We start from the raw sequence: 19122 nt of genomic DNA, 5'->3' as shown, positions 1-19122 counted from the left end.
TCACAGCCATGTTCATGTCGGCATATGGCAGTGTCTTGCTAAGTGGCATTCATTATTGTTATCGTGTGTTCTGTGTGCTATGCAACAACAGCTCTGATGGTTATTCCAGAAAAAGAGTTCCAAAATTGCTTTGAAAGGTGGGCTAGCCATCGGCATTGATGCATAACTTCCCAAGGGGAGTACTTCAAAGGTGACCATAGTGATATTCAGCAACGCGGTACATAGCACTTTTTCTAGGATGTTTGCGAACTTAATTGACCTCATACATACACACAGACAAACACTCAGGTTGAGCATCCCTTCTCCAAAGCTATTTTTTCAAGGAATTTATTTCTTACAGTTACAGAGGCTAGAAAGTCCAAAGTTGAGGGGCTTCTTGCTAGTCGGGACTCTCTGCCAAGTCACATGGCAAGGGAGCTGAGCATGTTTATATGCTAACTCCGGTCTTTCTCTCCTTCCTTTCTTCCTTCCTTCCCTTCCTTTCCCCTACCTTTGCTATCACTCCCTCTCCCTAAACCAGGATTCTTTGGGGATAGAGCCTAGGAATCTCTTTTATTTATTTTCTTTTCTTTACTTAATATTTGATTTTTTTTTTTTTTTTTTAGAGACAGAGTCTCACTCTGTCACCCAGGCTGGGCAGTGGCCTGACTATAGTTGTCGGCAGCCTGAAATTCCTGGATTCAAGTGATCCTCCTACCTCAGCTTCCCAAGTAGCTGAGACTAAGGGTACATGCCTGCCACAATGCCCAGCTAATTTTTCTTGTTTTTTGTAGACATAGAGTCTCACTATGTTCCCTAGACTGGTCTTTATCTCCTGGCTTCAAACAGTCCTCCTGCCTTGGCCTCTCAAAGTTCTGAGATTACAGGTATAAGCCACCATGTCCAGCCTCTAAAACTTTTGAGTTTGGTATCACAGATGGAAAATTTCCTACCTGACCTCATATGACCGGTTGAGTCAAAACTGCAGGCACATAATACACAGTTTATTCAGCGAGCCCAAAAGAAGAAAGACGCTCTCAGCTTTCTTCAGCTGTGGTGTTCCTTTTCTAAGCATAATGAGATTCCCTCACTCAAGCATGCCACAAAGGGTAATAAAATGGTGTGTGTGCAGGCCGGATGCACCAGTGACAGGTTCTCAGTGATGCCCCCTATGGGGCCAGGACCTGTGTGCTTACTCACTGTGGGGTTTTTTGCTTATTTTCCAGTTCTGTGGTATAAAAATGTTGGCTAAAAATGTCAGAAAGCGGCGGCACCTGTGGCTCAGTCGGTAAGGCGCCAGCCCCATATACCGAGGGTGGCGGGTTCAAACCCGGCCCTGGCCGAACTGCAACAAAAAAATAGCCGGGTGTTGTGGCGGGCGCCTGTAGTCCCAGCTACTCTGGAGGCTGAGGCAAGAGAATCGCTTAAGCCCAGGAGTTGGAGGTTGCTGTGAGCTGTGTGATGCCATCGCACTCTACCAAGGGCCATAAAGTGAAACTCTGTCTCTACAAAAAAAAAAAAAATGTCAGAAAGGCCAGCAGATACTCCTATGGGTAACAGAGATAAAGTAAAAAGAGAAACTATAGTACAACCTCAGTAAGTTGACCACCCAAGGGACTGTAACAAACTGTTCAACATAAGAGGTGGTCAACATAAGGAACGAGGCCCTACTGTACTAATACGTACATGTGGTGATCTATGAAAATTAGGTCAGCTTAAGGAGGTGATCGTTGCAGGGAGGTAGGTCAGCTCTGGAGCTTCTACTGTATTATGTTTCTCTATAGCATAGAAATTCAAGCTTTTGGAGATATTGGACAATTATAAAAGTGTGAAAGGTCTTACAGAAGAATATGATGTCGAAATGACTACCATATATGACCTGACAAAACTAAAGGATAAACTGTTGAAGTTCTGTGCTGAGAGTGATAAGCAAAAGTGAGTAAAAAATAGAAAAACACTGTATAAAGCTAAAAATGAAGATCTTGATCAGTATCTCAGTAAACACATACCACTTCATGGTATGCTTTCATGAAACAAGCTAAGATCTATCATGATCAAATGAAAATTAAAAGGGAACCACCCTGTTTCCCCGAAAGTAAGACAGTATCTTATTTTAAGGTGTGCTCCCAAAGATGTGCTAGGTCTTATTTTCAGGAGACGTCTTATCTTTCCTGTAAGTAGGTCTTATTTTCTGAGGATGTCTTATTTTCGGGGAAACGGGGTATGAATATATAACAAGCTGGTTACAGAAATTTAAGAAAAGACACAGCATTCAATTTTCCAGTGGATTTGTGTGATAAAACATCTGCTGATCACAAACCAGTAGAAAATTCGTGGTGAATTTGCCAGAGTCATTGCTGATGAAAATCTGATGCCAGAACAAGTCTATCACGCTGATGAAACACCACCATTCTGGTGTTATTGCCCTAGAAAGACACTGACCCTGACTGATCTAATGAGACAGCCACTATAGAAACTAAGGATGCCAAGGACAAAATAGCTGTGCTGGGACATGCCAATGCAGCAGGCATGCCTAAGTGTAAACTTGCTGGGGTAGTCAAAAGCTTGCATTCTTAACCATTTTCAAAGAGTAATTTTCTTATCCCTCCATTATTATGTTTACAAGAAGGCATGGATGACCAGGGACATCTTTTCTGCTTGGTTTCACTAACATTTTGTATTAGCAGCTCACGTTCACAACAGGGAAGCTGGACTAGATGACTGTAAGATTTTGTTACTCCTTGACAACTATTCTGTTCATCCTTCAGCTGAAATTCCAGAATAGTGTGGGGGAGTTTTTTTTGTTTGTTTTTGAGACAGAGTCTCAAGCTGTAGCCCTGGGTAAAGTGCCGTGAAGTCATAGCTCACAGCAAACTCCAATTTGGCCTCAAGCGATCTTCTTGCCTCACTTATTCTATTTTTAGTAGAGATGGAGTCTCACTTTTGCTTAGGCTAGTCTTGAACTTGCCTTGGCCTCCCAGAATGCTAGGATTACAGGTGTGAGCCACCGTGCCCAGCCTCAAAATAGTATTTATGCCATGAACTTTCCCCCAAATGTGACTTCATTAATTCAATCATGTGACCAGGGTATCCTTATATCAACGAAGACTAAATATATCAGCATGCTAGCAGCAGCAAACAAAGATGTGGATGTAGAAGGTGTACAGAGGAGTTTGGCATAATGGATGCCATATATGCTGTTGCAAATGCTTGGAACACAGTGACTAATGATACCCTTGTGCATTCCTGGCACAACCTCTGGCCTGCAACTGTGTTCCATGATGATTATGAATGTGGTGATGACTTTGAAGGATTCTTTCAGCGTGTCAAGTGAAAAACAAAAATGCCTAACCTCTTTACATATGTAAAAAAAAATACACCTTCAGAGTAAAATATAGTATATCAATAAGCTGGAAGAAGCAGATACCAAACAAGTTTTTAATTGATAATGAGGCTCTCGTTTATCCATTGACCAAGGGTAAAAATAGGTGAAATAGTTCTAAATCAAGGCCATCGTGATAATAGTGATGATGATATGGCCTTCTCCTCCATTCGGCTTACGGGGGGAAGAAGACATTGTTAACACTGCAGAAAAGGTGCCTATAGACAAGATGGGGAAAATGTTGTGGGCTTCCTGAAGAGCTAGAGCAATATGCATTCATAACGGAACAAGAAACTATGTCAGCTGGTAAGGCAGATGAGTCCAGCCATCCAGCAGAGTGCATCCTCATCCCTAGAGAACGCACTTCCTAGCGCCTCAACTGCTTCTGCCGTTTCTTCTCAACCTAAAAATATAAGATGCTATACAGTGTACAGTGTTTAATCAAAACACGGTATCACAGGTGAAGTTAGAAAGCTTCCCATTGTTGTTGCTTCTGTTTAACAGCTGATACAGGTATTCTGGTGTTACTACCATGCTGCGTAGTTACCCCAAATACATTCTGTTTTTTCACTGTGTTGATGTTATGTCATTTTTTTTTTTTTTTTTTTTTGTAGAGACAGAGTCTCACTGTACTGCCCTCGGGTAGAGTGCCGTGGCTCACAGCAACCTCTAATTCTTGGGCTTACACGATTCTCTTGCCTCAGCCTCCCGAGTAGCTGGGACTACAGGCGCCTGCCACAACGCCCGGCTATTTTTTTGTTGCAGTTTAGCTGGGGCTGGGTTTGAACCCGCCACCCTCGGCATATGGGGCCGGCGCCTTACTCACTGAGCCACAGGCGCCGCCCATTATGTCATATTTTTTACTGTTGAGTACTTAAGTGTGAATAAGTGTCAGAAAATGATTGCTTATTGGCAACACATAAATTCAGTCAAGAAGGATGGTATTGCCAAACAACTACAAATTGTCCATGTAGATGGCTGAGATAGTGACACCATCGCTTTCTGGTAGTTCAGTGTACACAAACTGTTTCATGCACAAAATTATTAAAAATATTATGTAAAATTATTTTTCAGGCTATGTATATAAGGTGTATATGAAACATAAATGAATTTCATTTTTAGATGTAGGTCCTTTCTCCAAGATAACTCATAAACTATATGCAAACATTCCTGGCACATACCTGTAATCCCAGCTACTGAGGTAGGAGGCTTGCTTGAGCCCAGGAGTTCAGCGTTGCAGTAAACTGTGATCACACACTCCAGCAGAACCCTGTCTCAAAAAAAAAGGGGTGGGGGGCAGCACCCGTAGCTCAGTGGATAAGGCGCCGGCCACATACACCCAGGCTGGCAGGTTCAAATCCAACCCAGGCCAGCTAAACAACAATGACAACACAACAAAAAAATTACCGGACATTGTAGTGGGTGCTTATAGTCCCAGCTATGTGGGAGGCTGAGGCAAGAGAATCGCTTAAGCCCAAGAGTTTGAGGTTGCTGTGAGCTGTGATGCAACAGCACTCTACCCAGGGTGACAGCTTGAGACTCTGTCAAAAAAAAAACAGAAGTATATTCAAATATTTCAAAATCCTAAGTACTACTGGGGCCAAGCATTTTGGATAAGGGGATGATAAGGGGTTCTGAATCTATATGTATACTCATGAGTTTATTGCCTGATGACAATAGTCAGGAATACATAATACAATCGTTTACTGAGGTCCTTAAGGTCCTTATAAGGTTTCTTGCAGAAGACTCATTGTAAGACTCAATTCCTGATCTTTAGCTTGTAATAGGTGGCTTTATGCAAATATAAAGAAAAGGCAGAAACCATCAGAGTATGTTAAGGTGGAAAGAGCTGTGGTTCTTTTATTACCAAAATTAAAATCAGTGAGGTAGAATACGTAATATATAAAGATTTGAGTAACTGTTACCTTGAAATAGTGAAGATAGGGCTGGGCACAGTGGCTCATGCCTATAAGTCTAGCACTCTGGGAGGCTGAGGTGGGTGGCTTGCCTGAGCTCACAGGTTTGAGACCAGCCTAAGCAAGAGCGAGACCTGGTCTCTAAAAATAGCTGGGTGTTGTGGCGGACACCTGTAGTCCCAGCTACTAGGGAGGCTGAGACAAGAGGATCACTTGAGCCCAAGGGCTTGAGGTTGCTGTGAGTTATGATTTCACAGCACTCTACTGAGGGTAACAAAGTAAAACTCTGTCTCAGAAAAAAAAAAAGAACTAGCCAGGCATCATGGTGAGTGCTTGTAGTCCTAGCTACTCGGGAAGCTAAGGCAAGAGAATCACTTGAGCCCAAGAGTTTATGGTTGCTGTGAGCGATGATGCCTCGGCACTCTACCAAGGGCAACAAAGTAAAACTCTGTCTCGAAAACAAGAAATAGTGAAGACATTAAGCAAATCTCCAGAGACTTTAATTTATCCAAAGGCAATAAATAGTTACAAACAATATTTTTAACAACAATAAGTAATAATGTTTAGGAATTTAGACCAAATTATTTGCTTTTTTTCCCTTGACAAAATGCATCCACTTTCTTACATGTACATCTTCCTACCGTCATACACATCTTATTTTAAAAAATATATGTTAATATGTACTTTAACATAATCCAAAGGTACGTGCACATCTTTAACTATTGATTACTACTCTGAAGATCCTGTATGTATTAAAATTATGTTGCCTAGGTATGCAAACACTTTATCAACTCAATATTAGTAAGGTCTTAATGTTAACTAAGAATCAGGAAATTAAAATTTAAGTTCACACTTTCACATTAAATGGTTATGATTTGTAGCATTATCAAAACTAATTTCTTTTTAGAAATATATTACCTGTTATCCTTTACCTAATTTAGTTGAACACATAATTTTGCAATTCCAAATATTATTCAGACTAATATTAGTATATCTGACCAGCAAAGCCTATAAAAAAAAAAAATCAATGAAATTTAAAAAAAAATGGGGTGGTGCCTGTGGCTCAGTGGGTAGGGCACCAGCTCCATATACCGAGGGTAGCTGGTTCAAACCCAGCTGCGGCCAAACTGCAACAAAAAAATAACCAGGCATTGTTGCGGGCGCCTGTAGTCCCAGCTACTTGGGAGGCTGAGGCAAGAGAATTGCCTAAGCCCAGGAGTTGGAGGTTGCTGTGAGCTGTGTGACACCATGGCACTCTACTGAGGGCGATAAAGTGAGGCTCTGTCTCTACAAACAAAAGAAAGAAATTAAAAATCATTAGGCCTTTCGTGGAAAAACAAACTCGAAACTAGTATAAACTGAAATAGGATGCAAGTGTTATTTTTCTGTGGCAATAAAATCAGAAGAAACAGATTTGTTTTTAACTTAACAACTATTAACTCAGACTAATTTGTCCAGATTCATCCTGCATAGGAATATCATATGACCTCTTTATCTTGTCTATTACATACCTGATATTAAAACTTTTAAGTGGTTTAAAAGAAATAGCTACCAACCTAGAGTATTATTCTAACTCACAATCAAAACCTATTTAATCTTTGAAGTATAGCTTTAGTGAGAAAAAATTTCTAAAGCACCAATATAATTAATGTATAAGAAGGAATAATATTTCTTAAATTTTAAGTTTCTTTTGCATGTTTTTAATGTATTGATACTGAATACAATGAGTTTGCTCCATTTATTTATCTATTGTTTATTTTTACTTTATTTTTTTTTTTTTGAGACAAAGTCTCACTATGTCACCCTCAGTAGAGTGCTGTGGCATTACAGTTCACAGCAACCTCAAACTCTTAGGCTTATGTGGTTCTCTTGTCTTAGCCTACCAAGTAGCTGGGACCACAGGCACCCACCACAACACCCAGTTATTTTTTGTTGCAATTGTCATTGTTGTTTTAGCTGGCCCAGGCCAGATTGGAACCCTCCAGCCTCCGTGTATGGCCTCAGCTACCAACTGAGCTATAGGTGCCACCGAGTTTGCTCCATTTAATTTTAAGAGATCTCATAGTATATCAGTTCCCTTCAAAAGTATACAAAGTACATCAATTTGTTTACTTAAAATATTATATATTTGTAAAATGGAAAATTTCGTTAGCTTTTATTCAAAACTAGAGGAGCCACTTTTGATAAATCAACAAAATCTAGGAGCCAGTGTCCATACCTGTTACAAATATTGATCAGTTAAAAAAGCAAGATGTACAATATGTTATTAAGATGCATCATATGTAATTAAGCACCATCAGGTCCTTGAACTCAGGAGTTTGACGTTACTGTGAGCTAGCCTGAGGCCATCCACTCTAGCCCAGCAACAAATTAAGACTGTCTCAAAAAGAAAAAAAAAAATCATTGAAAATCTGAGTGTTTTTTTTTTTTTTTTTTTTTTTCTTGAGACAGTCTCAGTGTCACCCTGGTTAGAGGGCTATGCCTAACTCTTGGGCTCAAGCAATCCTCTTGCCTCAGCCTCTCAAGTACCTGGGACTTCAGGCACCCACCACAACACTCAGCTTCTTTTTCTATTTTTAGTAGAGACAGGGTCTCGCTCTTGTTTAGGCTGGTCTAGAACTCCTGAGCTCAGACCATCCACCTGTCTCGGCCTCCCACAGTACTAGGATTATAGGCAGGGGTTTGATTTACTTTTTGTTCAAAGGTTCCTCTTAGGTGAAACAGTGTGGTTTTCCACGTAGAACATGCTATCCATACTTAGGGAAACACTAAACTCTTTTCATCCCTGCATTCTCAGGTTTTGGGAAATAATTCACAGACACAAAAGGGTAACATAGGAACCAAATCCAGCTGTTGGAAGCTGGCTTCTAATACCTACTACCTGACAGAAATGAATTAATGGTCATAAAATCCAGATTCAGTCACTGCTACCACCTTTGTGGAACGTTACCATGTTCATTCACAGTCTTGGCCCAGAACCAGATTTAATGTGGAAAGAGAAACTGACCAGAGGAGTTAAGTAAGGGCTGCTAAGAGCGCAGAGGGGTCTAAGACTGGGCACGGTGCACTGTCAACCTCCTTGTTTCCTTGGGTTCAAACAGTGGAACTCAATCCCAGTGAAGCCTCCAGGAGTAACTATCAAACGGAAGGCTCAGACTTTTTTAGGGGAAAAAGAAGTTCACTTTGCTAAGAGTACAAGGGAGTCTGACTTCAGAGGAGCTAGATCACCAAATATAAAACACAATAGGTATTAAGAGGTAAAAAACCAGAGTTACGGATGGCACCTGTGGCTCAGTGGGTAGGGCGCTGGCCTCATATACCAAGGGTGACCAGGTTCAAACCCGGCCCCGGCCAAACTGTAACAAAAAATAGCCAGGCGTTGTGGTGGGCACCTGTAGTCCCAGTTACTCGGGAGGCGGAGGCAAGAGAATCGCCTAAGCCCAAGAACTGGAGGTTGCTGTGAGCCGTGATGCTACGGCACTCTACTGAGGGTGACAAAATAAAACTGTCTCTAAAAAAAAAAATCCAGAGTTACTCAGTTTTCTTTTCTTTTCTATCTTGAAAGTTCATGACATGCCTTTTTACACCAGTATAGCAAAAATCAGAGGTAAAAGTATTTTTAGGGAATCCAGGTTTGTAGGAAACACTATTGGGGGGACCAGAATCAGTGCAGATGGTTTAGTTATTTATGGGTTTTGTTTATTTTTAAGTACAAAATGGTTTTCTTTTAAAAACTGTGATACGTGAAGTACTTGATCACATTGGAAGCAGGGCCGAGTGACAGTTTTTATTGTACTCTGTAGTATCGGGTTCTTCTTTAAATCCTTTAAAATTCACTTTGTCTTAGTAGTACTCATATGTCTACTGAGCTAAAAGAAGGGACAGGTTTTTCTCTTTAATTTTTTAATGGAGCAATGAGCTAGAAAGTTTATGATTTTCAGGTAAACCTGAAGTTAAAATAATAAGTATTCTAATCTAGGTGCCAGAAAACACAGGCTAGACTAGACTCCTGGTATTCAGACTGAGCTGTATCTCAAAACGTGCTACCTAAATCCAGAGGCTTCAGATATGCTTTTGCCCTTGTCTATTTGATATTTGAAGAGAGTTTAAAGCTTACAGCAAATTTATAAAATTTCCACTGTGCGGGGAAAAAAAAAATTTTTTTTCCACTGTGATCATATTTCTCTTTTTTTTTTTTTTTTGAGACAGAGTCTCACTATGTCACCCTCAGTAGAGTGCTGTGGCGTCACAGCTCACTGCAACCTCAAACTGTTGGGCTTAAGCGATTCTCTTGCCTTAGCCTCCCAAGTAGCTGGGACTACAAGCGCCAGCCACAACACCAGGCTGTTCTTTGTTGTTGTTGTTGCAGTTGTCATTGTTGTTTAGCTGGCCCAGGCGTAGTTCAGACCCACCAGCCTCAGTGTATGTGGCTGGCCCCATAACCACTGTGCTACAGGTGCTGAGCCATCATATCTCTTTTAGATGCTGACACATATCTAGAAAATGTAGCCTATTGTTTAAAAATGTAAACTTACCCCCTTAGAAGGATTGCGTATTTAAATGTTGCAATCGTGATATTTGTCAGTTTTGACCCTGCATATGTCTCAGGGCAGGAATTTTTCAGAATTTTAGCAAAAAAACATTTCTTAAGTACGTTATAGTAGTAGATGGTAAAAGTAGTTTTCCTACGTCATAAACTCCCTGTCATGCTATGTTACCCACCTTTAAATTCAACAATCCCTCCTTGCACAGGATGTACTGTTAATTAAGTATGAACTGTGTAAAATAGTTAATTGTGTTCTGTGAAAGATCCTGCGTGGACAGTCATGTTTATCTGTAGCATTGATGTGCTGGTCTCTAAATTTGATTTCAGTCCAAAAGAATATCCGCTAAGGATGCCTTAGCCCACCCCTACCTAGATGAAGGGCGACTACGGTATCACACGTGTATGTGTAAATGTTGCTTTTCCACCTCTACTGGAAGAGTTTACACCAGTGATTTTGAGCCTGTTACCAATCCCAAATTTGATGACACTTTTGAGAAGAACCTCAGTTCTGTCCGACAGGTTAAAGGTGAGTGTCTGTTTTGGCCTTTGACCAAGCAAGATGACTGGTAATATTTTCTATTAGGTTACCATGCAAAGCTGAGGTCTGGATGATGAACAAAGCTTCTCCATATGTTTATTTTACAACCTTGCACAGAGCTATTTGTCTAGGGTATAAAAATGCTGATTTAATATAAAATCCGGGGGAAGACCAGAGAGAGGAATGAATGTTTTGCCCTACTTTTTGAAGTTTATTTAGTGAATGTGACTCAAAACCTATTACTTAGTGTCATTTCATTGAATAAAAGGTATTGGACTTCTTTAAATACAAAATTCCAAAAAGGATAAAAATTCACTGAGAGAATCATTCCTTGGGTGATGATAAGAGAAGGGAATTTCTGGTAGTTCACTTGGAGAATTTCGTTGCAGGATCTCCTATTGTGATAGGATAGGGACAATGACATCCAAAATTCTGAATAATTTTAGTGACTGCTCTGGGACATTTTCCAAGAGAAAGGGTAAGCCCCAAAGTGACCACCCAAAACTATATACCTAAATACCAGCCGATGTTCTTCAGTGATCTTTAAAAGCAGTAGGAGTTCACTCACTACGCCAACTTGGTGGGGTGTCTCTCAAGTCTCCAGAGCATTTTATTCTTCCCAGTCTTTGTAACGCCGCCATTGGCGTTTTGCCTGTGTTTAGCAACAACTGTCATTCTAGTTTCAGGAAAGTTCAGCTGAATTCTGCTTGATAGATTATGTGTACTTCGAGGTTTGGGGGGTTTGTTAGTTTTTTGAGACAGTCTCACTGTGTCGCCCTCAGTAGAGTGTTGTGGCATCACAGCTCACAGTAACCTCTAACTCTTGGGCTTAACCGATTCTCTTGCCTCAGCCTCCTAAGTAGCTGGGACTACAGGCGCCCGACACAACACCCAGCTGTTTTTTGGTTGCAGTTGTCATTGTCGTTTAGCAGGCCTGGGCCAGGCTTGAACCCACCAGCTTCTATGTATGTGGCCAGTGCCCTACTCACTGAGCTATGGGCGCCAAGCCAGATTATGTGTATTTGATTTGATTAAATCAGTAGGAAATGCTGTTCAAATGCTCACTAGTGTTAGCCGAGAAGTCACTGCATTCAGGCCTGCAAATTGGCATGGATTGTACGATGTTTGTTTTCTCCACAGAAATTATTCACCAGTTCATTTTGGAACAGCAGAAAGGAAACAGAGTGCCTCTCTGCATCAACCCTCAGTCTGCTGCTTTTAAGAGCTTTATTAGGTAACTATATGTATGTAATTCTGACATTCTTTTTAGAATTAAAAGGATGCTGTTGTGATTTTGCTATTCAGCCTATTTCTATTTTTATTTAGATTAGGTAATGTAGATAAAGGGTCCAACAGAAAGTTTGTTACGAGCTTTGGCTTTAGAAAAAAACATATTAGAAACATAACAGTTTTCACCCTAGTGCCAGTTTACTGGTTGCTTTGGCAGTTTTTTCCCCAGGTGACCATCGTGTCACCTGATTGTGTATATGGAGTCCCCTTGCAGCAGCGGCATGGCAGCCGTCTGCCCTGGAGTTAGTCATGGTCACCTCAGTTCCCACTACCACTCCCACCCCTTAATAATAATAATTGAAAACAAGAAAAAAAGAAACTCTTTACAAGCATGTTGCTGGTGTAACCAACAGGCTTATGGTAGAGCTATGAAGCTACTTTGGAAACTAGCAAGCTTCATTCTATCTCTTTTTGTCTTTTCCTTCTCTTGATCTCTTTTTCCCTAACTCCTTATATCAATCTTGTGAAAAAGAAACCACTCCAATAATAAGAATGGGCAAAATTTAATAACAAGAATCATTAACTAGGAAAAGATGGTTAACTACTAAAAGGCATAAAAGGATTCTGAAGTTTCCTGAAATAGCAAATGCAGAAAGCAGCTAGCTACTCCCCATAGACTGAGGGAGACAGAACAAGAAAGAAATTAAGAATTCAGAAGAGGACGCTCCACTCAGGGACCTCTTTGGCTATCACACAGCACAGGAGTGGTAAAGGAGTATGTCAAAAGGTGTGAGCAGAACTGGTCCGTCAAAGAGACCCACTGAGAAACTTGGGAGTCTCTTTGGTTCCCAGGTCGACCAGAGCTGGAATTTCCTGGCGCTCACAGACAGCACAGAACAGGAAGGGCAGCTTGCTGATGCTGCAGCCTTGCAGTGCCTTCCTGGCGCCCTCTGTTGACAAAGGCTAGCATTAAGCCGTGTGTCAAAGGGAAGCCATGAATAGGGTCTGACTTCAGTATCACAAAATAGTATAAAAAGAAGAGTGGTTTTGAATCTCTCTTTTTTTTTTTATTGAGACAGAGTCTTACTATGTCGCCCTGGGTAGAGTGCTGTGGCGTCACAGCTCACAGCAACCTCAAACTTCTGGGCTCAAGCAATTCTCCTGCCTCAGCCTCCCAAGTAGCTGGGACTACAGGCGCCTGCCACACACCTGGCTATTTTTTGGTTGTAGTTGTCATTGACGTTTGGCAGACCCAGGCTGGATTCGAACCCGCCAGCTCCGGTGTATGTGGCTGGCACCCTTGCCGCTGAGCTGCAGGTGCCGAGCCAGAAGGGTGGTTTTGGATCTGAGAGGCCATACAGTCTCCTTTCTTCTCTCTTTTCCCAACTCCCTGATTCTTTTTTCCTTTCTAGTGCTAAGTTGGAGTTGTCTGAATTTGTTGAACTACAGTCAAGAATTTTTTGTTTAGAATTTGTAAGATCAGCTGATTTGCATTTCTTTCACATATTTTTCCATAGAAAGAAGGAATTAAGTTGCATTTTTTACTTCTCTGTGCTTTTTAATTACTTTGTTTTAATATTTTCCACCAAAATTTAGTGACCCAGTCAATTAGGTGTTTGAGTACCTTCTAGGTGCAAGTCATCTTTGGTACTGGAAAAGCAGAGTGGTTGTACCCTTCTTCCTCAAGTTTATGATCTAATTAGCAACCTTAGTCAGACATGGGAAATAAGTAATAACGAGATCTGTGGATAACAAATACTAAGTGATTATTCATACTGCTCCCTTCATACTTGGCAGAAGTATGTGTGTGAGGCTCATTCAAAATAGGTCCTCATTTAAAGTCACTATAATTTTTTTTTTTTTTTTTTTTTTTGAGACAAGAGTCTCACTTTACCACCTTCGGTAGAGTGTCATGACATCACAGGACTCACAGCAACCTCTAGCTCTTGGGCTTACGTGATTCTCTAGCCTCAGCCTCCCAAGCAGCTGGGACTACAGGCGCCCGCCACAACACCCGGCTATTTTTTTGTTGCAGTTTGGCCAGGGCTGGGTTTGAACCCGCCACCCTCAGTATATGGGGCCGGTGCCCTACTCACTGAGCCACAGGCGCCACCCTAAAGTCACTATAATTTGAGAGGCTACTTTTAAATCTTCTCTTTTTTGTTCTTCTTTTTGTTGTTGTTGTTTTGAGACAGAGTCTCACTTTGTCACCCTTGGTAAAGTACTGTGGCGTCATAGCTCATAGCAATGCCAAACTCTTAGGCTAAAAGAATCTTCTTGCCTCAGCCTCCTGAGTAGCTGGGACTATAAGTGACTGCCACAATGCCCAGGTGTTTTTAGAGATGGGTCTCGCTCTTACTCAGGCTGGTCTCAAACCCGTAAGCTAAGGCAATTCACCCACCTTGGCCTCCCAAAGTGCTAGGATTACTGGCATGAGCCTGGCCCTTTTTTTTTTCCTGGTTTTTTTTTTGTTTGTTTGTTTGTTTTTTTTGAGACAAAGAATCTGAAGCTGTTGCTCTGGGTAGAGTGCTATGGCATCATAGCTTACAGCAACCTCCAACACTTGGTTGGGCTCAAGCGATCCTCTTGCCTTAGTTTTTCTGTTTTTAGTAGAGATGAGTCTTGCTTTTGCTCAGGTAGGTCTCAAACTCGTGAGCTCAAGCATTCCACCCACCTTGACCTCAGAGTGCTAGGATTATAGGTGTGAGCCACCGTACCCAGACAAGAAGCTACTTTTTTTTTTTTTTTTTTTTTTTTTTGTAGAGACAGAGTCTCACCCTATGGCCCTCGGTAGAGTGCCGTGGCCTCACACAGCTCACAGCAACCTCCAACTCCTGGGCTCAAGCGATTCTCTTGCCTCAGCCTCTCGAGTAGCTGGGACCACAGGCGCCCGCCACAACGCCCGGCTATTTTTTGGTTGCAGTTTGGCCGGGGCCAGGTTTGAACCCACCACCCTCGGTATATGGGGCTGGCGCCCTACGGACTGAGCCACAGGCGCCGCCCACAAGAAGCTACTTTTAAATGAATAAGTGTACATCCTTAAAGGCTATTTTCTTGATTGCTTATAGACATTATTATTTATAAGAGCTACCATTTACTTTACATTATGATGCAGGCTCCCTAGAAAACAATTTATATACATTATCTCAATTATTCATCACAATATCCTATTAGGTAGACAGCATTATCTTTTTCCAAGTGAGAAAAGATTAAGGAACTTGCTCTGTGCCGTACAACTACCCTGTTTCCCCGAAAATAAGACATCCTCCAAAAACAAGACCTACTTACAGGAAAGATAAGACGTCCCCTGAAAATAAGACCTAGCGCATCTTTGGGAGCACGCCTTAAAATAAGACACTGTCTTATTTTCGGGGAAACAGGATAGTAAACCTGTTGTTTTCAAGGCCATGTGTTAGCCACTGTGCCATATTGCCTTATGATAGATAACAGATCCTTAACAAAGATTTGGAATAAATTTAGCATTAGAGAAGTTAAAAAAACAAATATAAATTCAGAAGTGGGTTTTATAATTTTTTTAAAGGAAGAGAAGAAAACAGGCAGTAGTGAGTTGCCCTTTTGCCCATTGTGGCATTACAACTAATTTCACCATCTCTCCCTTTTCTTTCAGTTCCACTGTTGCTCAGCCATCTGAGATGCCCCCATCTCCTCTGGTGTGGGAGTGATGGTGGAAGATAATGTACTACTGAAGATGTAATGTAGCTTTCCACTGGAGTCTGGGATTTGCAATTCTGGAGGTTAATCATGCTTGTACTGTAATTTTACTAATGAAGTTTTAAATTAACAACCACTACTTGTATGATATGAATAATATTTAGAAATGTTACTAGACTTTTAATCTTGTAAAGTGGTTGTGCTTTTAGAAGAAAAATATTTTATCCAGAGTTGCACTTGTTTTATGAATTTAGTGCAGCTGTTATGGCTCACCTCAGAACAAAAGAGAATGGAACCAAATTTGGGAGTTTGGGGTTTTATGTTTTTGTTTTGTTTTTCTTTTTTAAATGAAGTGAGATTGTTCACACACACACACACGAAGGACAGTCATACATTTTGATATTTGAGCCATTCCTAAAGATTTGGGGTTTTCTAAAAGTAAAGAATCTAGAAACCTTGCCTGCGACCAATCATGGAGCCACGTAAGCTGATCGTGGTGGCACCTGGGGGGGGGGGGAGGGAGGCGGGGCATGCCATCTAATGATCAAGCCCTATAATTAGCTTCTCATTAGAGCCGTGATGGTGATGTGTGCTGTCTAAAATCCAATGTTGTGGGTAGCGAGAATGAGTTTGTGACTAGGCAAGACTAAACTTTTGTTTTCCTCACCCAGTATAAATATATATATATATATATATATTTAATCTATTTTTATTAGAAGTTTTTCTGCTCTTTCTTACATAAAAGAACCCCAAGCATGCATCTTTCATGTGTGTAAATAATTCATTTCTGGGCTAATTTCAAAAAAAAAAAAATCCCAATATTACTGTATAGAGAGAGAATTAGCTTGCACATTTTAGGTCTGTGAAATTTTGTGAGACTTTTCCTGCACTGGACAGTAAAAAATTATGAATAAAAGACAAAAACAAGTTTTAAAAATTTAAAGCCACAAAAAAGGCACATAGGGAATTATGTCAAACGTGTTTGTGTCCTTAGGCAAAGCTGTGGGAGTCTTGAAATGTCACAGTAGTAAATAACTTATTACTTTTTGACAAATTCTTTTTGCTGTTGGAACACTGAATTCTTCTGTGCATATGTATATATGAATACAAATTGAAGGCCTCTACCTCCTGGAGTTATACAACTTGGCTTGTTTACCTCCACATGCTTATGATGACTATTTTTTTTTTTTTAAGTTCAATGTGGAGACTTGAAACTTGAATGTCCCTTCCAACTTTTATATTAAAAATAAAAAGACAAGAAAATCGAAGACTGTTTTTCACCTGTACAAGGAATACTAATGGATCGTCTTAAAATTGGTCTAGGAAAAAACCTTGGTGTGTGTTATGGACAATTAACTGTTAAAGTTATTGTAAGTTATCTGTATTTAGCAGAGTATTTTCATCTTGAGTGATCTGAGCTGAATTTGAAGACTATTAATAAGTTATGTTTGGAAGTTTTAACTTCAATGAAGTAATTATTTGCTGTGAAAGAAACAAAACATTGAATTACTAAACAAAGATGGTGCAATATCTTTGTTTTTTTTTATGAGGCTCCTGAGAATCAACCTAACTGAAGCTTTTCAATTCACTTGAATGAGAAACGTGTTTAGTATCAAAAGAGCCCAAGAAGACACTGGTGTGAAAGGTACAATCTCAGAGGTTGGTCAATTACCGTGGCACACTTTCTGGTCACTTTGTACAATGTAGATTTGAAGTACAGTGGTGAAAACATTAAATGTGACATTTGAAAAAGATGCGTCATGTGTTTTATTTCACTTTTTTCCCTTTGTTTTCTCTCTTAAGTACAGCTTATATCCTGACTTTGCAAAGTTTTGAGACATTTCCTATTTATATTTCCATTTTGATCTTTAAGGAAATTAATTCTTTTTTTTTTTTTTTTGTAGAGACAGAGTCTCACTTTATGGCCCTCGGTAGAGTGCCATGGCCTCACACAGCTCACAGCAACCTCCAACTCCTGGGCTTAAGCGATTCTCTTGCCTCAGCCTCCCGAGTAGCTGGGACTACAGGCGCCTGCCACAACGCCCGGCTATTTTTTGGTTGCAGTTTGGCCGGGACCGGGTTTGAACCCGCCACCCTTGGTATATGGGGCCGGCGCCCTACTCACTGAGCTACAGGCACCACCCGGAAATTAATTCTTTTTTAAATCTTCTTAGAAACTTTAGATTGACAAAACCACTTGGAAAACTTAGTTAACTGACATCAAAAATGTGATTTAAATACATACAGCATCAAGTTCTGGTAGCTTGCCCCTGTAGTCTAGGATGTTCAGGAGGCTGAGGCAGGAGGATTGCTTGAACCCAGGAGTTCAAGGCTGCAGTCGCCTGGGTAACAGCGTGAGACCCTATCTCAAATTAATTAATCAGCCGGGCACAATAGCTCACGCCTGTCATCCCAGCACTTTGGAAAGCCAAAGTGGGAGGATCGCTTGAGCCATGGTTCAAGACCACCCTGGGAAACAGAAGGGGATCCTGTCTCTACAAAAAATTAAAAGAAAAACAAAAACCTTTGGGAGGCCAAAGTGGGAAAATCACTTGAGGCCATGAGTTCAAGACCAGCCTAGAAAACAGAGCAAGACCCTGTCTCTACGAAAAATTTAAAAAACAAAAATAGAGCAAGGGTTACAGGTATATGTATACCTGTAACCCTAGCTATCTGGGAGGCTAAGGCAGGAGGATTGCTTCAGCCCAGGAGTTCGAGGTTACTGTGAACTATGATTACACCACTATACTCCAGCCTGGGTGACAGAGTGAGACCCTATCACTTAAGAAAAATAAAATAATTTTTTAAGGGCCAATTTCCTCTATAAAAAAAATTATTAACAAATTAAATATGGACATCTTAGAGTCTCTAATCCAGTGGTTTTCAAACTTTTTTTCTTTTGAACCAAAGAAAGAATACTATTTTCATGTGAAATCTTACTCCAATCTATTGGAGTCTGAAATATTAAAGTAGATTGTCTGATCCAGACTGGCGAAGGGACTTGACCCCCTCGCTGCTCTTCTTTTCCCTTCTATCCCTAGCAGCCCCATGGCTGGTAAGGAAGAAGTCCTAGCTCAGTGGTATAATCAAGGCCTGAAACCAGCCTAACTTTAGACCACTTTTCCCTGCTTACAGATAAAGCAACATTACTCTTGTGTTTGGAGATGGGATATACTTCTCCTAACCTTTATTTAGCAAAATGAATGGCGTGAGGAAGTTGACTGTTCTAACTCATATATATTAATAACTCTAACTCTAACTCATATATATTAATACAAATACATTTATTTATTCAACAATATTTTGAATACTGAGAACAGAATTGCTTATAAGGAAGCTTTATTAATATGAGTAATAAAAACCAGCTTTTATCATTTACAAAAGAGCATTTTGAGTTGCACATGGAACATTTTGAAACTAAAGTTCTATGCAGATAAGTACTACAGAAAATATATTGACCTGCTTGTTAGCAAACCAAGAGAATTTGTGCCTTATTTATTGCAATAATTGCAAAACTGGAATTCCTAAGACCAATAGAGTCAGTATGGACAGATAAGTTACAGCTGTAATTATCTATAATCTGTTTGCAGTTTAAGAACCCAGAAGATGGAGATTATCTCTTGTGATGGTTCATAAGGTTTGGACTTTTTATTTTGTTTTCCCCCTATGGTATGTTATTTAAAATATTACTTTTATGTTAGAAAAATTTTGAAATTAAGACAACTTTGGAGACATCTTCAGAAAAGATTAATTTACTATCAACAGAGCCTCACCAAAGGCAATTCTAAAAGAGAATTACTTTACCTCAAAAATAAAAAAGAAAAGTAATAACTAAAAGCAGATCTCTAGTGCAAGAATA

General features: G+C 40.3%; 1 protein-coding gene across 1 annotated transcript in view; it reads left to right on the top strand.

Annotated features, from left to right (window-relative positions):
- Positions 1-17015, top strand: part of NLK (nemo like kinase) — a 176496-nt gene extending 159481 nt beyond the window's left edge. Inside the window, exons 9-11 of the mRNA XM_053569285.1 lie at positions 10151-10349; positions 11502-11595; positions 15220-17015. Coding sequence (XP_053425260.1) covers positions 10151-10349; positions 11502-11595; positions 15220-15274 — 348 coding nt within the window. The 3' untranslated portion in view covers positions 15275-17015. The remainder of the gene's footprint in view (positions 1-10150; positions 10350-11501; positions 11596-15219) is intronic.
- Positions 17016-19122: the final 2107 nt, after the last annotated feature.

This window comes from Nycticebus coucang, chromosome 18 (genome assembly GCF_027406575.1).
Source record: "Nycticebus coucang isolate mNycCou1 chromosome 18, mNycCou1.pri, whole genome shotgun sequence".
NCBI classification, from domain to species: Eukaryota; Metazoa; Chordata; class Mammalia; order Primates; family Lorisidae; genus Nycticebus; species Nycticebus coucang.
This window is presented reverse-complemented; position numbering and strand designations above follow the sequence as displayed.